Source organism: Ursus americanus, chromosome 21, assembly GCF_024610735.1.
Source record: "Ursus americanus isolate L20-20 chromosome 21, mUrsAme1.1.p, whole genome shotgun sequence".
NCBI classification, from domain to species: Eukaryota; Metazoa; Chordata; class Mammalia; order Carnivora; family Ursidae; genus Ursus; species Ursus americanus.
The window spans coordinates 48,207,118-48,230,068 of NC_142147.1; the positions used below are offsets into that span (position 1 = coordinate 48,207,118).

General features: G+C 54.7%; 1 protein-coding gene across 1 annotated transcript; it reads left to right on the plus strand.

Annotated features, from left to right (window-relative positions):
* Positions 1-2,823: 2,823 nt before the first annotated feature.
* MEIOSIN (meiosis initiator) lies at positions 2,824-22,381 on the plus strand. Its single transcript, XM_087853384.1, has 13 exons — positions 2,824-2,894; positions 8,808-8,898; positions 13,511-13,622; positions 15,006-15,140; positions 15,995-16,165; positions 17,204-17,312; positions 18,074-18,174; positions 18,662-18,817; positions 19,199-19,272; positions 20,209-20,403; positions 20,478-20,722; positions 21,554-21,643; positions 22,213-22,381. The coding sequence occupies exons 1-13, from the start codon at positions 2,824-2,826 to the stop codon at positions 22,379-22,381; spliced, it is 1,719 nt and encodes a 572-aa protein (XP_087709510.1).
* The last annotated feature ends 570 nt before the right edge of the window (positions 22,382-22,951 follow it).

Consider the following 22,951-nt stretch of genomic DNA (forward strand, 5'->3'; position numbering starts at 1 on the left):
AGGAGGCAGAGAGGGCGCTTTGCAGCGCAGGCGCAGGGAGCGCCCCCGCCAAGCGCACTGGGAGATGGAGTCCAGTCTCCTCCATTTTGGCCCGGGGCCCTTGAAAAGAGATTGAGCAAATTGCAGAGAGAGACGTTTGTGAGGGGTGAAGAGTTGGGAGGGAGCAAGTTTATCGATTTCCTTATGCTCATTAACATAATAATTAACAGTGCCTTGTACTTTCTCAAACATTTTTCCATTTCTTCCCCCCGATTTTCTTACCATCACCTTCTCTTGTTTACAAATGAGAAAATTAAGCCTTAGGAGGGAAGAAAGCCCATGAACTAGGAACTATTCAACGTCATAGAAGCTTCACGGGGACAGGCACCTCTGTGTATCTCGTCCGCGCACCCAGAACAGTGTAAATAACTGTTGTGTGATATTTACTGCATACTAGCCATATGCCACACACCCTGCAGACAACCCAAGTATTACCCCAAATTTGTAAAAGTTAAGGCGAAAAGAGTCGATACCTCTTCTCCACGGCAACACAGCAAGAAGGTGATTTAAACTGAAGTGTGTTGGACATCGGGGCCTCTACTCCCCACTAGGTCGTTAGATCGCTTCCCCTTAAGCTATATTTTTCAGTCCATCCTCATCGGCCATGAGAAAAAGCTTTCGAAAATAGAGCGTTTCCTCTGTCAAGGAACATAGATCTTCGTGAGGGGAACTGCGACTAAGGGCCAATTCCAGTGGCCCTCCTCTCTGAATCTTTTCTCAATCTATCGCTCTTTAATGCAGCCCCTGGTTCGCTAGGTTCTCAAGGTCTGTGAGCCTTCCCGATTGCACTGGGAAGACCGCGATGAAATTCCCAACTTCCAGCATGATCCTTGGCACACAGTAGGCCCTCATCAGATATGCACTTAAGGGGAAATGTGGAAAGAGGGCCAGAAAGGAGAATGACCAGATCTCTTTCCTCCTGAGAGTTGGCAGTTGGGGAGACCCCGCCTCCTCATTAGGATCCCCAGGCCCTGGTCGGCAGGAGTCGGTGGGGCGGGGGCGGAGCCAGGCGGGGGCGGGGCCCGCCGAAAAGGCGGGCAGCTGACTGAGCGCTGATTGGCCGGCACTTTGGCGCGCTCCAGTAAAGGTTTTGTCAGGAGGCGCGAGGCCAAGCTCGTGCTGAGCTAGAAGCCCGGGCCCTTCCCCAGGCGCGCTTGCGCACGGCCATATGCACCCTGCCGTTTCCCCTCTCCAGTCTCGCGCCCCGCACACCTTGGCGGGAACTGGTGGGGGCGTGGCCTGGCCTCAGGAGCTCACTTTTGCTCCCTCCACAGGCCTCCCGCAGGAGTCTCGTTCCAAGGAGATTCGCGCCCACCCCACGGCCCGGTGGGGAACGCAGTGGCTGGGGCTGGCCTGGGGCTCGCGCCCGCGCGGCTACCCTCCCGGGACAGGCACGAGACACTGTCTGATCAGGCTCCCGAGTGTGGGGCTGGCGTGAAACCAGAAGGGGGGCCTCACGCCATTTTGCACGTCCTGAGGCGGGTGCTGGAGGCCGACGACGGGGAACCGGGCAGGGGACAGCCCGCCAGAGGGGAACCTGGGGTCCGCTCAGGAGCAGCACTCTGTGGTCGTGACCTCTCTCCAGGAGTTTCAGGGGGACAGGAAAACGGCTGTGTCCTGGTGCCCTGAGTGAGGCAGGCCAGGGACAGCAGAGCTGGAGTTTGGGTTTGAGGGTGGGCCTAGGTTTTGGGATCCAGGCTCAAGTTTGAGACAGGGAAGGCTCTGTTTGAATAGTGTGGGGGCTTTGGGGTCACAGGCTAGGATCTGGGGTCTCCGGCTTTGTATCTGGATGTAGCTAGTATTGGAATCTGAAGGTGTTGGGTTTTGTGACTGGAAGTTTTCCTGTTGGAATCTGGAGATCCTAATTTTAGGGTCTGGAAGTCTTAGTTTTGAATTCTGGAGTACCATTTGGGGGCCTGGGGTCTGATTTGGGAGGTTCGGAGCCTCAGTATAGATTCAGGATGTACAATCTCTGTATAGCATGTGAGGTGTGAGATTTAGGGTCTGGGGTCACAATTTGGGACTTTGAGGATTAAATTTTAGGGCCTGGAGTCCCCACATTGAGTATGGGGCTTCAATTTTGGGACTCACATGTGAGATCTCAACTTTAGGGTTGGGGGGTCACAATTTGAAGGTCTGAAGTGATAGTTCGGGGGTCTAGAGGTCTTTATCTTTGGATCTGAGGTCAGCTTGGGAGACTGTCGTTTGCATTGGGGGGCTTGGGTTTCTTACTTTAGGGTTTGGGTTCTCTTTGAGGTTTGTGGTCTGTGATCTTGGTGGTATTGGGATTGGGTTGTCTTTGGAGATCAGAAATGGACAGTTTGGGGATCTGGAGTATCTCAGTATTAGAGTTTAGTTTTTTTGGGTTTGGGAGGGCACCTTTTTGGGTTTTAGATCCTCGCTTTGGGAGTTTGAAGTCCTAGTTTTGGTGTCTTAACATCACAGTTTAGAGATCTCAAACCACAGTTTTCAGCCCTGGTGGTCTGATATCTCACTATTAAGACCAAAGCTCTGAGGTTAAAGTTTCAGAATTTGCTGCTTTTAGTTTTAGGTGCAGATCACGACTTGGCCCAAATTTACAACTTGGGATTCATGGACTTCAGTTTAGAGTTTGGGGATTTGAATTTGGTCTCTGGGCCCATATTTGTGGGGGCTTGGGGACTCTTGGGATCTCTGAGTGCTCAAAGGAACAACATGGGGAGAATGAAGGCTGCCCAGCATGTGGCCCATTCCTCCTAGAATCCCAGAGGTCACTAATAATTCTTTTTTTTCCCCTCTTTGCAGATGTGGGGTTCCAGCAGACACTTGTGTTCTCTTGGATGGTCCAGAGCCAGTTCCCTGGGTTCCAGTGACAGGTAAGGGTTCCCCCTTGCCAATCTCCGTTCCAGCTTTGGCCACTCTGGTTGAATAATAACAATAATGTTTACTGAGCATTTACTGTTTGTCAGACTCTTCCCTAAGCCCTTTTGTTTGTATGATATCCTTTAATTCTTACATCTCCACAAGAAAGTAGGTGCGAATATTACCGCCATTTTCAAGAGGAGAGAACTCTGAGGTGGTTACGAAAGATCATCTCAGAGGCCCTGCAGGCTTTGACATTCAGAGTTTTGTAAATGCCCTGCCTTCTTTTCTTTTATTCATGTATTCATTCATCCATGAAGCATCTACCAAGTGTCAGTACTCTCATGAGAGGGGATGTTCACAGCAGATTGAGAGTTGGATCAGAACCACCCCCCCCCCAGCCTGGATAAAGAAAAGGGCGCCAGAGTTCATCTTATCCTCACTATCTCCCCAAATGACTTACTGTCCATTCATCTCTTCATTCATTTATTAACTCCAAAATTAAGCGTCTGCTTTGTTCAGAATCTCTGCTTAGGTATTGTGCTCAGAAGGAGCACCAAGAAGAAAATGAAGAATGCCCGTCCCACTGCCCAATCCTCCTGGAATCCCAGAGGTCACCAACAATGTTGGCGGGGGGGTCATTGTATTAATAAAAACTCTTAGTTGCCATGAACAGAAATCTAGCTAAAACCAGTTTAGGCATAAAAGAAGATTCATTGGGTCCTTTAAACCAAAAATTTGGGGGCCTCAGGGTTTTCTGGTTCCAGGTGAGGATTAAATGATGTTGCCAGGAACCTGCCTCTCTGGGCTCTGCTGTTGCCCTGTGTTGGCTTCCTTCTCAAACAGGCTCTCCCTTTGTGAGGGCAAGATGGCTCCCAGCAGCTCCAGGGCCACATTCTGTCAGCAGAGAGCCTCTTTCTAAGAGCCATTGATTCTGACTGGCCAGACCTGGGCCCCACATCCTGAACCAATCACTGTGATGCCTCTTAGCTGGTTCTGTACTGCTAGTGGAAGGGGAGGTTGGGGTTGACCTCTCTGAACCACGTGGACCAAGTGGGGGAGGGGGATGGTCCCACAGGAAAGTATTACCAGACGAGGGGGATTAAATGTCCGTCAACCAAAAGCAACAGCGTTATCAACCATAGTTAGCCAATACAATACTTCCACCTCATCTTTCAACATCCCTTATCCCTAAAAAATTCTGACAAATGACTGGCTACCTCCTGTCTTTAACACTTTGTGAGCACTCTCAATGTGTCAGGTGTTATGCTCTTTCCAGACAAGATCAAACCTTCTAGCCACTTCCATTTTATCAATGAGTTAAAAAGAGCCTCAGAGAGATAAAAACAATGTGTCCAAAGTCACACAGCAAATGGCCTAGACCTGGGATTTCGATCTAGGTCTGTCTTATTCAAAAGCTGGAGCTTAAAACCAACTATGAGGCTGCCTGTTGGGATTGCCCCCTGCTTTGTTCCACTTGGGGGCATCTCTTACTGTTAAATCTCTGCACATCTTAAAGCCAATTAGGGTCGGGGCCTTGGTTTTCCTGTATCTAATATGAGAAATTTGGACCGGCTCTTCTAGCTCCTGTAAAATAAAAGAACTAGGGAGGGTTTAGGCTGATTGGCTCAAGGAAGAGGAAACCCAGGAATTAGAGACATTTGCCATTTCAAAGGCTGAGACCATCCGAAGACAGGAGCATTCATAAAGCCAACAATTTTTTGTTGAACACTAAGTGCTGGTCATTATTCTAGGAACTAGGGATATAGCCAGGGCCACACATGACTTGTGTGGGCTGTAGGCAATTTTAACTTCTTGGGCCCCTTCCTCCATTTAAAAAAAAAATTTTTTTTTAAAGATTTTACCCATTTATTTGACAGAGAGAGAGACAGCCAGCGAGAGAGGGAACACAAGCAGGGGGAGTGGGAGAGGAAGAAGCAGGCTCCCAGCGGAGGAGCCTGATGTGGGGCTCGATCCCAGAACGCCGGGATCACGCCCTGAGCCGAAGGCAGACGCTTAACGACTACGCCACCCAGGCGCCCCTTTCCTCCATTTTTTTTAAAAGCTTTGTTTGTTTCTTTTTTTTTTTTTTAAGATTTTATTTATTTATTTGAGAGAGAGAGCACAAGTGGGGAGGAGGGACAGAGGGAGAGGGAGAAGAAGGCTCCCGGCTGAGCAGGGAGCCTGATACAGGGCTCAATCCCAGGACCCCGAGATCATTGACCTGAGCTGAAGGCAGACGCTTAACCGACTGAGCCACTCAGCGCCCGGGCCCCTTCCTCCATTAAAAACATATTTAAAAGTATAGTTTACAACAACATTGGCATAGTTTTTAAAAGAAATTAAAACATTTTTAGGGCACCTGGCTGGCTCAGGCAGTGTAGCACGTGACTCTTGATCTCCAGGTTGTGAGTTTGAGCCCCACGTTGGGTGTAGAGATGACTTAAAAATACAATCTTGAAAAAGAAAAAGAAATTAAGACATTTTCATGAGCCCTTAAAAGTGGCACCAGACTTAGGCACCGAGCTTACTGCACCTAATGGATAAGTCAGTCTAGGATATAACCATTAATCAAATAGACCAAAATCCCTGCCCTGTGGTGTTGATAATAAAGCCAGAAGATTTCAGATTCTGATAAATGATATGGGGATGTGACCATGAATGTGCTTAGCTAGATCGGTTGGCCAGGAAGGGCCTCTCTGAGGAGGTTACATTTAAGCTCCGTGCTGAACGGCAAAGGAAAAACCAGCCATACAACAATCAGGGCAAAAGAACATTCCAGGTGGAAGGAATAGGAAAGGCCCTAAGGCAGAAAGAAACTTGGCAGTTTTGAGAAACAGAAAGAGGACCCGTGTGGCTGGAGCTGGCCTGTTCCCTGAAGACCCAGAGGGCAGAGCTGGGATTAGTGGGTGAAAATTACAGAAAAGAACTTGTCTGAAACCAGAACCATCCGGCAAGGAAAGGGGCAGTCTTGGGAGGAAGTGCCTGGTTCCCAGAGGCCCCTGGGAACACACCCCAAGTCACACCTATTCAGGACTACTGCCCGGGAGATGTCAAGATTTTGTGATGCCTCGTTGTCACCCTTTTCCTCCTGCCAAATTTTTTCCCTGGAACTTCTGTGTTTGCACACAGAAGGCTCTCAGCGCTTTGCAAAACCCAGAGTAAACACCCAGGGACTACAGTTGATTCGAAATTGTTTTTCTCAGCCATGGTCAGGTACACCTTGAACTTAAATAGGCCTGGACACTTTTTTTCTTCCTTGCTTTCTGTGTTGTTTCTCTCTGGGGCTTCTGGGGGTCCTTCTAGAACAGAAAGGAAGTGGTATTCAAAAAGTAAATAGCAGGGCTAGACAGGACTTTAGAGGACAGCCTATCCAGTTTTCCTCCAAAGATAGAACCCCAACGCCCTTGCCCCTTAAAGTTATGGTTTCTACCAGGAGGTAACTAGAGACCAGAGATTTTTTTTCTTTCATTCCTTCATTCAGCGGACAAATATGCATATCTTCTGTATTCATAGTGGTTTTGAGAGGGTGCACTAATGGTATCCTCCCATGCATAAAGCCCTTTTATGGCTTCCTGTTGGTCTTCAGATAAAGGCAAAGCTCTTCTGTACTATGAGCCTTTGAGACCCTGCCTCATCTGGCCCCTATCTTCTTCTCCAGCCTTGTCTCACCAGACTCCTTGCCTTCCGTGTGCCAGACACGGCAGCTTTAGTTCCTTTGAGTTCTCCGTGCTTCCTCGTGCCACAGGGCCTTTGCACGTGTCCCCCCTATCTGAAATGTGCTTGTTCCCTGTTCACCTACACATCTCCACTCATCCTTCAGAACCAGTTCTGGCCAGGTTTACTTCCTCAGGGAAAATGTTATAGATTAGATCAAAGCTACCAGTTTCCAAGCGGCCTTCTTCTTTGTCTCCATCAGGGCCAACTCCCTGAGTGTGCAAATTCAGGCAGTTACAGAGCCCTGTGTTTAGAAGAGCCTGACACTTGGTTTAATGCCCTGCTCTCACCACCTTGAAATCCTTTTTTTTTTTAAAGATTTTATTTATTTGACAGGGATAGAGACAGCCAGCGAGAGAGGGAACACAGCAGGGGGAGTGGGAGAGGAAGAAGCAGGCTCCCAGCGGAGAAGCCCGATGCAGGGCTCGATCCCATAACGCCGGGATCACGCCCTGAGCCGAAGGCAGACGCTTAACTGCTGTGCCACCCAGGCGCCCCTGAAATCCTTTTTTTTTTTTTTTTAAAGATTTTATTTATTTATCCAACAGAGATAGAGACAGCCCGCGAGAGAGGGAACACAAGCAGGGGGAGTGGGAGAGGAAGAAGCAGGCTCATAGCAGAAGAGCCTGATGTGGGGCTCGATCCCAGATCGCCAGGATCACGCCCTGAGCCGAAGGCAGACGCTTAACCGCTGTGCCACCCAGGCGCCCCATGCCCCTGAAATCCTTAATCTATAAAAAGGGGGCCCCACATTTTCATTTGCAAGGCTCCCCTCCCCAGCAAGTTATATAGCTGGTTCTGGTCCCAATTGGAATTTTATGTTTGTTTGTGGGACAGTTTGATTAATGACTTTATCCCTGATGGTCCTGTGGGCTCTGAGAGGGGCTGTAGTTTGGTTTTTACGCTTGTATCCCTATCACCTAACACCATTCCTGGCCCACAGTAGGTGCTCAATAAGTAATTGCTGAATGAGTGAGTGAGAACGATTCTTTTAGGACTTCATGGTTTGGATAGGGAGATAAGTGCGTCTCCCACCCTGGTCCCCCATCTCCTCGAGGGCAATGACAGTGGTTTCTCTTTCCTTCCGTGGGGTCCCACGCAGGGCCTGGCAAAGAGGAGGTGTCAGTTTGTGGGTTTGAGGAGGAACTAAACACCTGTGTGTAATCAAGGGAGTGGGGGCGTGGCCAGGCCGCAGGTGAGAATGTGTTGTGGCCATTCAGAGCAGGGGAGGAAGGCAAGGGAGGTCGCCAGAGGCTTCCTGGGGCAGGTCATTTGTACTGAGCCCTGAGGGGAGGTGAGACAAGGATTGGTGGAGACAGGGAGTGTCCGGGCATTCCCAAAGGAGTCGTGAGTTGTGGCAATGGTGTGTAATTTGGGAGAGAGACTCCAATGTCTTTGTGTCCCCATCTGTCAAGAGACAGAGATGGAGGGGTGTGTGTGCAGGGGTATACTATGAATTATGAATTCAGGGATTAGATCCTGGGAGTTCTGCATCCGCCCAGGAGTCAGCTTCTGTCTGCCATGCCCTTATTTATGATTGAGCAAATGTGCAGGGAGTTCCCGCCGTGTGCCAGACCCTGTTCTGGATGCTAGAGCAGTCCCCGCCCCAGCTCTCAGCTCAGAGCGAGGCTCAGAGAAATGCATGAGCACGGGGCTGACGGCCCTCACCTGTCCTGTAGGAGATGAGACCACAATGGTCAGCCGGGCCAGGTCTTGAGGGCCATTATAAGCCGGGTTAAGGGTATCATCTTGGTCCTTAATAATGGGATGGCGTCGAGAGAGTTGAGGCACTTCTTAGGCAACGTGAGTATCAGGTGGGACGATTTCACACACACCAGTGTATTCAGTCCTACGGATAATCCTCTGAGCCTCAATGAATATCCTCATTCCCATTGCACAGATGAGAAAACCGTGGCCAGATCTATGTTTCGGAAAGCTCACCCTGACGCTAGTAGATGGACTGGAGGAGGCCAAGGGGGAGGCTGGGAGAGCTGGGGGACGTCCACACGTGGACTAGGGCAGGGCCTGGAGCTGGAGAGAATGGACTGGAAGGGGAATGGGTGAGATTTGATGAGACCTACGATGCCCAGGATCCTTTCTGGGGGGCCTGGGGCAGGGAGCCTCTCTGAGATAGGGAACACGGAGACAGGTGGTTTGAGGGGGGTCAGGTGCCAACGTCCTAACCAATACCAGCTCTTGGCCCCAAACAGGAGGCAGAGGAAGAACCACACCAGCAAACTTCATGAGTTGGCACTTCTGTTGCCTGTGGCCCTGAAGACGGGCACCAAGAAGCTCACCAAGGTATGGGGATGGAGGGAGAGGAGGCAGGTGTGGGAGGCAGATCTGAAAATCTTACAGTCCCTCGTCCTGGGGCCCCGACACGGGCCCTTTTGGCGACAGCACCAAGCTGGGCATGGTCCTGCCCTGAGTGGGCCTTTCTGTGGTCCCACCACTAGAAGCTTGGGGGATCCTTTCTTGCAAAGGGGGCAGGGGCAGCTGGGAGGGGAAAATGGGCAAGGAGCCGGGTAAAGGTCATCACTTTGGGGAGTCAAACAGCCAGGGGCTCAAGCCATCAGCCCTGAAACACCAGGACTCTGGGCAGGGCCCTCAGCTTCTCAGCCTCTCAAGCCTCCCGTTTCTTAGCCGTAAAATGAGGAAAAATATCTACTACCCAGAGATACTGAGGCCCAAACGACACAGTAGCAGCGACGGTCCTCGAAGAAATGTCGCTTCCCTGTCTGAGCCCCTTGTCCTGTGTCCTGAGGGCGTCATCTCCACGAGGTAGCAAGAGCTAAAAGTGCTCTGCGCCTCCCCAGTGGCTTACTTGATAAATACATACCGGGCTGAGCCGCCGCCTCGCTCCCACCAGTGGGAACAACTTACTAAGGGACTCAGAGATCTTGAAGGCCTGGTGTGATGTTTTCTTGCCATAGTTCCTCCCATCCCATCATGTATCCACTCAACCATCGGCCAGTTATGGAAAGACTGTTGAGGGCAGAAGCTGTTCTGGTTGCACCAAGGAGAGGCGAAGGAACTTGAGACCCACTCCTCATCCCCTGGGAGCTCAGAATGTGGTCAGGATGATAAAGATTCGAACACAGGAATAACCGATCCCCAGCCAGAACGTGCTCCTTGCCTTCTGAGAGGCTCAGAAGAGTGGGCGTTTGGGGAAAGATCCAGATCTTTGGGTGCCAGATCCTGCCCTTCACCTCCTCAGTGCCTACCACCTTCCGTTGATCACCAGGTCCCGCCGATTCTCCCTCCTAAGCATCTCGCGGCCATCGGCGCTGTACCCTAGCTTCCTGTGGCCACTCCAACAAAGCACAAACTCTGGCTTGAAACAATGCGAATTTATTCTTGCACCGTGTGGAGGGCAGAGGTCCAAAATCGGCCACACGGGTCTAAAGTCAGGGTGTCAGCGGAGTCCGTTCTTCTCAGAGGCTCCTGGGGGGAATCCGTTTCCTTTCCCTTTGCCAACTTCTAGAAGCCGCCTGTGTTCTTTGGCTCACGGCCCCTTCAAAGCCAGCAGCGTAGCGTCTCCCACTCTCTCTCCTTCTCTTCCTCTGCTCCCATCCTCACCTCGCCTTCTCTGCCTTCGACCCTCCTGCCTCCCGCTTGTAAGGACCCCTGCGACCACAGTGGGCCCGCTCAGTTAATCCAGAACAGTCTCTCCATCTCAGGATCCTCCACTCAGTCACATCTGCCAAGTCCCCTTTGTCACCTTCGGCAACATATTCACAGGCTCCGGGGATGTGGACGCTCTTAGGGAGAGGCGGTAAGCCGACTACCACGGTGCTCAGAAATACCTGATGTAGTGAGCACAGGTACTGGGATCAACTCTTGGGAGGTGGGAGGGGGGCAGAGACGACTGGGGGACAGTTGCTGCCCGAAGGAGTGACAGTCGACTCAGGCGACGGGCCACATTTCATCACTGACCGCGTGACCGCATCTCGTGGAATTCTCCCCAGGCCTCAGCCTGCTTTTGTGACAATTGATTCTCTCATGTCTTAAGGATCCCTCTTTCTCCCCAGCTTCATCCTTCCTTGGGTTCAGTCCTGGGTCTCCTGCTCCACAGACAACCTGCGTCCCTGCCAGTCCCCAGCCTCCCCCTCAACCCGTCTGCCTGGAGGGCATCACCACAACCTGTGACAGGGCTGTGTGACGCGCTCAGTCTGACGCTCAATGAATGAACCAAGCTGTTATGTGTTGCCTTTCCTGTGTTTGAGATTTGGGGTGCGGCTTAGGTCCGCGGTATCCTTCCTCGCCATCCTGACTGAGGAAGTGCCCCCTGCCCCGTATGGTCCCGTGGCTTCTCTCTCTGACCGTCAAAGCCCTGGGCATATTCCTGGGACTCTTTCCTTATCTCTCACCCCTTTTGATGAGGGGTTTTGCGGGGGTAAGGACCATAATGGAAATATCTGTATCCCCAGCACCCGCAGGGCCAGCAGACAACAACCACAGCTGCTCCAATTTACTGAGGGTTCTAGGTGTCAGACCCCCAGTGCCAAGCATTTTGGATACGTTTTCTCGCTTAATCCTCCCCAAGGCTTGAGAGGCACAGTGGGTGTGCTCATTTTCCAGAGGGGTCGTGTTGCCCAGAAGGACACGGCTGGTTAATGGCAGAGAGAGAGTCAGATGTGTCTCATTCCAAAGGCCCACATTCTCAAGCGCTCGGTCACTCAGCGCTCAATAGGTATTTGTTGAGTGAACGAGTGAGTGAGTGAATGAATGAATTCCCTCAGCTGAGACAGTTATAGACCTGTCGGCCTTGCCTTCAGAAGGTTTCTGGGATCTGAACCTCTGGCTAGCCCCCAAGCTAACCCTCCTGAACCTTCCGTCTTAGAATCTGCGATGATGCCCAATTGCCTTCTGCATAAAACCTTTACACGGCTACTAATCACATTCCATATTACTTGACAGTTTACTCAGTGTAGTGAGTGCAAATCGTATGCCACGATGGGGGGGTGGGCAATAAAATATCTGCTCTTGAGAACCCCGTGGTCCAATTCTCAAAGTTAGAAAAGGTCCTCATTTAATCCTTTGAGACCCTGATCATCAGCAAAGTATTTATCAGGCAACTCGTGTATCAGGCTCTGTGCTGGGCGATTTCACACACGCTAATTTATTCAGTCCTAATGATAATCCTCTGAGCCTCAATGAATATTCTCATTCCCATCGCACAGATGAGAAAACTGAGGCTCAAAGAGGTAAAACGGGCTACTTCCCAATACACAGCCGGGAAGTAACAGATTGGATCCAGGTCCTTCCAAAGGAACAGTCTCCTGCCGGTGTCACGTGTATCCCTCAGTTAGATCATAGTTTCCTTCCATGGATCAGGTCACATCATTTCAGTGACTGTCAGTATTCTAGCTTATGAAACGGCTTCACACAAGTCCCTCTGTGGGACCACGTTTCCTGATCTAGGGTTTGGAAGATTACCGCTAACGGTTTTGTGGGTATTCTAGGGATCCAGTTCAATCCAAGAAATACTTACTCTGGTGTTCTTCCCTCACCTCTTCACCAGGCTCACTCCTGTCATTCTTCGGGTTTCCACTTAAATGCTGGAGGCCTGGGGCACCTGGGTGGCTCAGTCCATTAAGCGTCCAACTGTTGGTTTCTGCTCAGGTCTGATTTCAGTGTTGTGAGATCAAGCCACACACTGGGCTCCACACTCAGGGCAGGGTCTGCTTGGATTTCTCTCTCTCTCTCTCTCCCTCTGCTCCTTCCCCATCGCTAAATAAATATATAAATCTTTAAAAAAATAATAAATGCTGGCGTTCTTTCTAGACACTCAAGTCCAATTTCAGAATCTCTTGTTACACTTTTCTTCATAATGCCTATCATACTATTGATAATTTTGTATGACTTATGAGTTTATTAAGGGCCACTGTCCTCACTAGATTATAAATTCCATGAAGGTAAACAAAGGCATGTCTGGTTCACCCCTATGTACCTGGCCCTTAGTGGGTAGTAGTCTTTTCTTTTCTTTTTTTTTTTAAGATTTTATTTATTTTTGTGACAGAGAGACAGCCAGCGAGAGAGGGAACACAGCAGGGGGAGTGGGAGAGGAAGAAGCAGGCTCCTAGCGGAGGAGCCCGATGTGGGACTCGATCCCGGTATGCCGGGATCACGCCCTGAGCCGAAGGCAGACGCTTTAACGACTGCGCTACCCAGGCGCCCCGGTAGTAGTCTTTTCTAGCTTTGTGTCTCCGATACCGACTTAGTCAGTACTTGGTGGCTGCGTGGGTGATGCCTGGTGGGCAGAAGGCATCGTGCTCCGTGCTACGGAGATCATCCTTCAGCCATCACTGGCTAAGCTACCTCTTGACTCTGTGAGCGAGGGATACAGAAATCACTTAGCTACAGCCTCTACCCTAAACTAGTTCAAGGTCGACGAGAGAGACTAACGCATTGCAAGGCCGGGGCACTGCAAGAGTGTTGAGGAGGGACATCTGACCCCGCCTGGTCGAGAGGGGTCAGGGAGGTGGGAAAGCTTCTGGAAGAGGAGACCACGGTGATAAGGCTCACAGGAGGAGAAGCCAGTGCGGGAGTCTGTGGGGAGAAGAGGAGGGCTTTGCAGAGAGAGAATACAGCATGTGCAAAGGGCCAGGGGTGGGAAGCCAAACAGTGTGCATTGAAAAACTGGGCTAGGAGGCCAGCTGACCCGAGTTCTGATCCCAGCTCCCCCTTAGCAGAGTCATGCTAGCACCCCGAGCCTCAGTTTCCTTAGCTGCAACAGACCTCTCCCTGAGCCGCAGCAAGGTCTAAACAGAATAGGAATATCTCTGCCACTGGAGGAACTGTCAGGCTGGGGAATGGGCTCCTGCAGCCTTTCTGTCTCCGGTCCCCCGCAGCCTCACATTGTCTTGGGCCCCCATTCCCGTGCTCAACCCTGTCTTTCTTTTGGGAGCAGAAGGAGATTCTGCTACATGTGCTGCATTACATTCAGTACCTCCAGAGAAGCATCGACGTGGCCAAGACCTTGCTCAGATTCCACGCCACCAATGGGGAAGGCGGACTTGGGGGTAAGTAAGATCCGTCACCATTTCCCAGGGCCAGCTCTTTGCCAAGTCCTGTCCTGGCTGTCGGGGACACCAAGTGACTTCGATGAGCCCATGTCCCCAGCGATCTCAGAGGCTGGCAGAGCGGACAGAGTCAGAGAGATGGGGCCAATGCTGTGAACTCAGAGCAGGGTGTCTGGGGCCTTGTGACTGGGCCTGTGCACACGGTAGCCCGGGGGAGCCCCGGCAGGCAGAAGGCGTGAGCAGGAGCACGCAAGCACGGGAAGACGTGTGTGGAATGTGTGGGACAGGCCAGCAGCCGGTGTGCTTGGAGGGACCGCGTAGCGTCAGGACGATGTGCGCAGACTCGCGAACCAGATCCTGACGCAGACACGTGACTTAAGACCTTAACCTCCCTGTGCCTCAGTTTGGTCATCTGCAAAGTGAAACCAATACTAGCTGACCCTTGAGCAACACGGGTTTGAACTGCATGGGGCCGGTTACACGCAGATTTTCTTAGATAAATCCAGTACAGTCCTGTAAATGTCTTTTCTCTTCCTTATGCTTTTTGTTTTTAACGCTTGCTTTTCTCTTAGTTTACTGTAAGAAAACAGTATATAACACATAGAATATACAAAATATAGGCTAATCCCCTGCTTGTGTTATTGGTAAGGACGCTGGTCCACAATAGCCTAGTCGTAGTTAGGTTTTTGGAGGGTCAGAATTAGACGTGGATTTTCCACAGCGCGGGGCTCGGGCAAAGGAGGGAGATGAAGATGAGAATTACCAGAGGCCTTTACAAAGCCAGGCAAAGCCATGATCAGATTTTTTTTAGGAAGAGGTACCTGACATCCAGGGATCAGGATTGGTTGGTTTTTAAGTGAGGAACTGGAGTCAGGGAAGTCAGTGAAGAGGCCGTTAGGAGTGATCTGGACCGGAGACAGGTCGGTCTCGCACTGAGGGTGAGGCTGGGGACAGAAATGGTACCTTTGGGCGATGTTGATGAGGGAGAACTGAAAGGCCAGATGGACAGGCCCCGGGTGGGCAAGCCAGGGTGGACGGTAGTGCCCTCATTGCCCTGAGGAAGGTAGGAGGAGGAACTGGTTTGGGACGGGGCCGGCAGGGAAGCATTTGAGAAGCATTGAGTCCGTCTTCCTTCTTGGTAGACCCCGAATGGCCCTGGGAGGACCTGAGTTTTTGCCCTGGAAAACTCTGCTGCCTGGCCGTGCAAACTCAGACCAGTCCAGTCTCCTCCGTGGGCTCAGTTTCCACATTTGTAAAGTCAGCTTGGGGACCATGGCCGCCCCCCAGCCCTCTGCCCAGAATTGGGAAGCATGTCTAGAAGGAGGAGACAGGACGGCAGGAGGTAGGGGGCATCTGACTGAACTCTTTCTCCACCCTGAGCAGGGCTGGGTCGGAACAGGGCCTCGGGCCCCGCACGACGGAGACACTCCACCCCTTCGAGCTCCCCGCACTCTCGCAAGTCCCGTCTTCAGGGCGCCTGCCGGAAACCCCGGAAAAAGAAACCCACCGGATTGTCAGGTACAAGTGAGGCGGGACAGGAAGCCGGGTCACATGGGAGCAAAGCTCCTTTTCCAGAGCCTTTCTCACTCCTGGGAGGCCTGGTCAGCTACCCAGTGAGCACGCTTTACAGTGACACCTGCCTGGTCCAACGCCCAGCCCCTCGGCTCACTAGTCCTGAGGCCTGGCATGCTTGCTTTCCTTCTCTGAGCCTCAGCTTCCTCGGGGTGGACCACAGGGTGGTCTTAAGGGTCAGGAGCCCGTGTACATGGCCCTGGAGCAACGCTGAGTGGGGAGGCACATGGTCAGCGCTCAGTGAAGGGAAGCTGCTGTTACCATTTATCGTTCTTTACAGCCAGTCACCCGTGCTGGGCCAGGGCATCAGGGCGCACGGGCTGATGGAGAGACCCAAGTGTGGAAAGCAAGCATCCCTGAGCCAGCCTCAGCCTCGCTGCTAACTCACCATGTGTCCCTTCACCTCTGCAGACCCCAGTTGACCTGTCTTTAAAATGGGAGTTGTACCCAGTCAATGATTTCCAGTCTTGGCTGCGTAGCTATTGAATCACCCAGGGTACTATCAAAAATGCCTATGCCTGGGCCTCCCACCCAGAAAGTCAGGTTCCAGGGCCTGGGGTGGAACGTGGGCATCAGTGTTTTTTCGAGCTCGCAAGGTGATTCGAACGTGTGGGCCGGGGAAGGGAGCCTCTGCTGAGGTGACCTCTCGCTGAGGATCCAGGCTTACCTGGGAAGGGCTGGTGAGCGACCAGGCCCAGCAAAGCTTGGAATAGGCTGGGGGCCCAGAGCAAAGACAGCCTCCACCTGAGCCCTGTTCTGGACACCCCCCCCCCCCGACGCTCATCTCTCTGCTCCCCCAGAGCGCCAGACCCGGGCCCAGAACCCTCGCCGCTGTCTGGCCCTGGACAAGCCCAAGAAGTGGGTGACCCCATCCCCAGAGCAGCAAGGAAGAAACATGGGGGGCACTGCCACCCCTTCAAGACGTGCCAGCTCCTGCTGTCACCCCAAAGTTGCATCATCCCTGCCTCAAGGTGACAGGAAGGGAGGAGGATCCCGGCTGACGTTGCTGGACATGGCTGAGAACAGCATCCACTGTGACTTCTCAGGTTGCTGTCTTCCCCTGCCATTAACTTAGTCACTTAGACACTCCTTGTCAGGCACCCGCAGTGTCCCAAGCCTGGGCCCAGTAGCTGGGGCCTCCGCGGTGGACAAGAGACACGCTGTCTCGGGCCTCCTTCCCTGTCGTCTTCTTCCCTCTATGCTCCATTGTAGATGGAAGGGTGGGACGACATTGGCGTGGCCCTCGTGCAAGGCTGTGGGTCACAGAACCGGGGAAGGCAGGCAATGCTCCTGTGACTCCCGTCCCTGGGCTCCCTTGAAAAGGTGGGGTGATGCACCCAGCAGAGCGCCAGGTGAGACGGGAGCGCCTGGCGGGTGAGGGAGGCCCTGAGCTGTCCTGTCCCCCATCCATTCATCTGGCCCCTACTCCCCGAGCATCTCGGGGCCAGGCCGCATGCGAGTGCTGGTGCCACAGTCCAGTGAAGGAGAGTAGAGCGACCCAGACTTCCCGGGTCGCCCGGGAGGGCGTGGGGGCCCAGAGGAGGCGCCCAACCCACCTGGGGAGGCAGGGCTTTTCGGCTCTTCCGCTAGTTGTGTGACGTTGGGCAAGTTACTTGGTATCTCAGGGTCTCAGTTTGCTTAACTGTAAAATGGGCATAATCATGGTGCCCTTCGGCAAAGGGCTGCTGACTCGTATGCAAAATGCCCCAAACCGTGCGGGCATGGCGAGCACCCTGTACTTGTTTGCTCTCATCGTCTTCATCGACAGTGCTCCACTTCAGGATTTTAGCTCCCTTCAGCTTCTGAGAGGGATGTGGGGTTCCAGAAACTGAGGGGACATTCGGGGCGCCGCGTAGCCTCACATAGAGGTCCCGCTTCCAAGGTCTTACCAGGATCTGGGAGGGAGAGGCCGTGGCAGACCGCGGCACCTCTCCATCCCCGTATCTGGGACTCCGGGATTCCTTCCAGTCACGGGCGTGAGCCTCCAGACTCGCTCCCTGTCCCTGCAGGGTGCTGCTGCGGAGTCAGCGGCCAGGGCGATGGGCTCCACCGCGCCTTCAAGGCCCAGCAAGGAACTGAGCGGATCTACTTTCTCAACAGGACCCAGCCTTGTCCCAGGTAAGGGCACCCCGAGGGCTCTGAGTGGGGGAGGCTGAAGGGTCTGGTCTGGACTGAATGCTGGAGGCTGAATGCTGGAGGGGTGGTGAGAAATGACGTTGATTGACATTCTCGCTGGCAGAGGCTTAATGCAGAGCCTTGCTTCAGGGCTGCTGGACCAGGGCTGCGGCCCCTCACCAGCCTCCCTGCCTCCCGCCTCACCCCTCCAGCCTGACCTCCCTAGCTGTCAGAGTGGCTTTTCTAACCCCAAACCTCAGTCACATCAGTTCATGGCTTTCAGGCCTCCCCTAGTGCCCGTGGGGCAGAGCCCCAATATCTTAGTTGGCATCTGAGAGCTTCTCTGGCCCAGCTCATCTTGCCAGCCCCCTCTCCTCTCCCTCCCCCACAAACCTGACCCTAAAGGCCACCATATGTTCGCCACTCCACGGAAGCCGTGGCCTTGCCCCCTCTGGCCTTTTCACCCCCTCATCCCTCTCCCTGGCAAGCCTGTTTCCGTCGTCCACCTAGAAGACCACCACTCTTCAGGCTGAGCTCAGTGTGGTCCTCCCTCTCGGTCCTCCTGGAACACCGCCCATCACAGCCCTGCCCCCTGAGCGTCAGCACATGGTGACAGCTGCCTCTCCTGGCAAGCCTGAAGCCCCTTGAGGGCAGGTGCCTCGGCTGACTAAGCTTCCTGCCTCCCCACCCCCCACCCAGCAGCCGGCACAGAGCAGTCCCCAGAGCCCAGGCGGGGTCTGCCTCTCGAATTCCACCTCTTACAGGCAGAAGCTGGTGTTCTACGATTCCAGCGAGGAGCTGGACAAGGAGTCCCCAGATGCTGACCCTTGGCTTCCTGCCTGGACCCCGGAGGGCAGCCCCCCTGGTGACTGAAACTCCATCTCTCCTCCTTGTAGTCTGGTGTGGGGTCCTTCCGGCTCACTTCCTTCTGAGCAGTACTGTGGTGGGAGGGAAGCAGGACAGGGACTCGATGTGTGCCTAGCACAGGGCCACACGAGTGTACTTGCTGTCACTGCACCAGCCGTCGCTTCGGCAGACGTTGCTAGCCAATCATCACTCTTTCTGTGGAGCCCAGACGCTGCCTCAGAATCCTTCTTAACACAGAGCTCCAGGTAGCTACAGTAGGTCTATCAGATGTGGCACAACCAGACACTGATTTTTCTGTTTTTGGTCATCCATGACGTGATGCCAGGCATCGTGTCTCTTGATTTCCTCTACGAAGCACTCAAAATGAGCAACTGACGGTCGCCCTTCCCCTGTGTCTAACACCATCTCCTCAAAGCCAGCCGCTGCCTTGGGGGAGAAGGTGATCTCTGACACGTCCGTCCTCAAGCCTGACGCTTCCTTTTCAGGGAGCCCGCTGGCCTTGGGGCCTCCCCAGATTAACAACTGCAGTGTGACAGGCCACCCAAGCGAGATCCTAGGGCTCAGTCCCTCCCTCTTCAGCTCCCCAGGGAAGCTGCCGCCAGATCAGATCCTGGGGGATGACACTGAGTTCCTGACCCAAGGTGAGCTCCCAGGGCTGCCCCGACGCTTGGTCCATTCAGAAAACATACGGCGATACCCACCAAATGCACCGCCCTGGACTCGGCTGAGCGTCCTGGGTGCCCCGGGCTGGATCTCATCCCAGCCCCGCCTCGAGAAGCCCATGGCCTCGTGGGGAAGCAGCCCCAGGCCGGCACGGTGAGGGGAAGGCTCCAGGAGCCTGCATCAGGGACCCACTCCCTCTGCTTGGCTTGGAGGTACGCCAGGGGAGCTGGCCCATGAGCTGGATTTGGTCCTGGGACAGGAGATCCCAAAGCAGAGATCTGGAGAAGGGCACTGGGGCGATCAGGGCCTCGGGGGAGGCATTGCGGCTCCAGCCACGGCCCACTCTCCCTCCCCGACAGCTCTCTTTGAAGAAGTGTTCCTAGATCCCGAGTCTTTGCCTTCTGACAGCATGCTTGAGGCGCTCCAGAGCAAGGTAGGCAGCCATCCACACACACATCCGTCTGTCCTTCTTTCCACATGCATCGCTCTCTGCGTCACTGGCTCATCCGTCTGCTGACCGGGCGGCCGCCTCCCCCCACCCGCTCACTGTCCATGTGCTCGCGCTTCTCCTCGTCCTTCCGGAGACTTGTCTCCCGTCTGTGTCCTCATCTGCCCGTCCCGTGCACACTCACTGCTGGCCACTGGGAGCCCCACCCTGTGCTGGGCATTTGGAATGAACTAGACCCCAAGGATAAGAGCTGAACCCGCCGGGTGCCCAGAAAACACCCCACATAACTTGACAGCTGAGCTGTGAGGCGGGGTCTCTGGTGACCCCAGTTGACAGAGGAGGAAACTGAAAACAGAAGAGTGAGCTCAGGAACCCTCAGTTGGAAGGAGCCTCCCTCCCAGGCCCCAGGGCTCACCTCTAGCCAATGTCCTCTCAGGGGCTCACCGCAGGGCTGACCCCAAATGCGTCTGCCTCCACCTCCGCGTCCGCCAATGAGGAGCCGAATCTGCGGCAAACACCAAAATAGCCGCTCTTAGCAGAGGTCTCAGCAGGTGCTTCTCGGCCCTGCAAGGCGTGTGGAGTGACCCCCATTCCGTAGGTGAACTTGATGCTCAGAGAAGTTACCACTTGCCCGGGGCGTCACGGCTGCCGAACCGAACCGATGGCATTAAGAGCTATTGGCCCAGAGCGGGGAGGGCGGGGGGGGGGTGCGAACCCCTGAGGCCCAGCCAGCCCCTCCGTGACCCGCTGTGGGAACCTGGGAACACCTGCTTGGACGTCCAGGGACGGTTTGGACGAGGTTGTCTTAAATTTGAGCTGATTCTGATGCCCCCGTGACGTCCTAGGAAAGCCGGGAGTGGGGACATGAAGGGACACTGTGGTCTCTCCTCACATCTCCTATCTCTCTCCTTCACCCCCCAGGAGATGCCCTTGGAGGCCCCCGAAGACCCCCCGGACTCCCACAGCCTGTGCCAGTCCTCCGTCTCGCTTGACCACTGCTACCTGTCGCTGAGCGAGAACAGCAAGGCGCCCTCCAGCTCCAGCTCCAGCTCCAGCTCCAGCTCCAGCTCCAGCTCGGGGGACACGGACACTGAGTCGGTGTGCAGGCAGCAGGAGGTGAGGGGGGGACAGCCTTCGGCGAGATCGGTCCCCCGTCTCCTGCCGGCGCTCACCTCCCCGTCCCCACCCAGGACGCTCAGGCCGACCCCGAGGGCCTGCCGTCGTCCAGCGACGAGGACGGAGACTACACGTGGACCCCCACCCGGCGGGCCGCCCCCCTGCCCGCGGCCGGGAGGAAGGCCAGGAAGGGCCGGGCGGGCCGGGGCCCAGTGAAGCCCAAGGAAAACAAGAAAGCCCCCTGCCCAACACAGATGAAGAAAAAGTGCGTCAACGGCTTCATCATGTTCTGCAGGATGAACCGGAAGCAGTACATCCGGTGGGTGGGGGTCCTTTTGGCCTTGGTGGGGCCCAACGTGCACTGCCCCCCCCCCAAGAGCATGTTGCTCCTGCTGTCTGACGCATTTGCCCCTTCCGGAAATGACCCATTGACCCTTCTTCAGCCAGCCCCCTGCCCACATCTAACCTGGTCCCGCTGCGTTGGTCAAGGCCTGCGAATTGCACGCAGTGAAACCCAGCTCATCCTTCAGAAAAAAGGAACATGGCTCTCGCAGCCTGAAAGAGGGGAGGAGGGAGATGGCCTTCAGGCGTGACTGGGCCCAGGGCTCCGATGATGCCGTCTAGGCGTTTTGTGCTCTCTCCACTCTGCTTTTCTGGGTTGGCTTTGTTCTCAAGCATGTGGGGTGGGGTTGGTGGAAGGTCACCCCAAGGCTCAGGTCCAGCGACCTGGTGGGGGGTGGGCGGTAGTTTGCAAGCTCCTTGTTTCTAATGTTTCCAGCCACAGTTCTTGGGGCTGATTTGGTAGGTCAGGGGCCCAGACCTGAAAGGCGGAGGTGTGGGGGGTGGGGAGAGGCCCCCCAATCTATAGCAAAGAGCTGGTGCCCTGACAAAGATGGGGTCCCCTCCAGGTCCCGAGACTCGGTGTCCTCTTCCCGACAACCCGTCAGTCCAGCTCCCTTCTTTGATACCTGGGCTCCAGAGGGTGTGTCCTGAGGCCCTTGAGGCCAAAGTGGACAGAAAAGATCCTAGTTCTCAGCTGGAAAGCCGAAGCGCTGAGAAGGCCGGAGAGCCTCCTGTGGTCAGACCTTTGGCCTTCGCCCAGAGCAGCCTGCCCTGCAGGCCTCTCCTTACCTCCTCCCTCCTGTCCCAGAGCCTGTCCTGGGACCGCATCCACGGCTGCCACCAAGGAGCTGGCCCAACTCTGGCGGGCAATGACCCAGCAGGAGCGGAGACCATACTGGTGAGGGGCCCCTGCCCCGGGGGCGCAGGGGGTGGGGTAGAGGGGCCTTCCTGGCTCCTGACACCTGCTCTGATTTTCAGAGCCTTAGGCTTCGTGATATTGGGAACAGGTTGGAGTTTATTGCTGGGGTGGAAGATATGGCTGTTGCCAACAATTAGGAGATCGTTGCGGGCGGTGACAGAGGTTGGGAAGTGCTTGACCTCAGAGCTTAGAAGGGCAAATAGCCAAATTTGGGCTTTGGACCCCTTTTGCCCTTCCTGCCCCAGGGAGTTTCTCAGAGCAGGAAGCTCGGTCTTATTTCCCTGTCACTAGCCCTCCTCCCTCCCTGCCCCCACCTCCTGTCCACCTGGTCAGAGCTGCCACCTGCCCCTTTCTCATTGGCGCCTAACACACACAGCCCTAGGTGCGCGCTGCTTAACAGATCTCACAGGAGTGTGGGACTCCGGCCAAGAGCCCTTGGCCCAGCCCCATGGTATAGACCGGGACCTGGAGGCCCAGGCTGGGGGGGTGAGACAGACACCCCTGAGGGCAGGGAAGCCGTGACCACTGGCTGGCCCCCTCTCCCCCAGCATCAAAGCTCGAAGGTTCAGCCTCCAGCACAACCGGATTGTGAAGCAGGACAGCTCCAGCAGCGAGGACGAGGACTGGGGGACCCCCAAGCCCTTCTATCAGCTGCTGGCCGAGAAGGCCCGCCGTTCCCCAAACCTGGCCCCTCCGCGGCCCCTTCAACACAACTGAGACGGTAACCCTGCCTGCCGCGCCCCTCCTCCCTCTGCTTTGCAACCGGGAGCCAGTGAAGAGGTTGTCCCCTCCTGGGCCTCACCCCTCCTGGAGCAGGTCCCCTCGGCCAGTTCCTGTGCCGCTGGGAGGGGGCGTATTTATGGCCCCTGGTGCTGTGTGCGTTTGCCTGGTGCTAGGGCCGCCTGAACTAGGCCTGCCCGCAGTCCACTGCCCTGCCCGCAGCCCCGCCCTCACCTGGCTGCGGGGGGGGGGGGGGGAAGCCGCAGGGCGGGAGGAGGGGAGCCCTGAGTGAAAGGCAGTAAGATGAAGTTTGCTGGAAGGGGCTCACTCTGCCCTTCCACTGCCCACCCCAGAATCCAGTGGTTTCAACCCTGTTCATTCTCACCTCGCCCCACCCCGCCCTCCCCTGTTCTATTTATAGATTATTTATTGTTTGCAACAAAATAAAGTGGAACCCTTGTTACCAGCAAGAAAGGCAAGGCAGGCTCCTTTGGTCCCCTGCTTCCTCCGCCCTGGGTGGGGGGCTCCTCCTGCAGGACCTGGAGACCCTGGGCCTGCGGTCGGAGA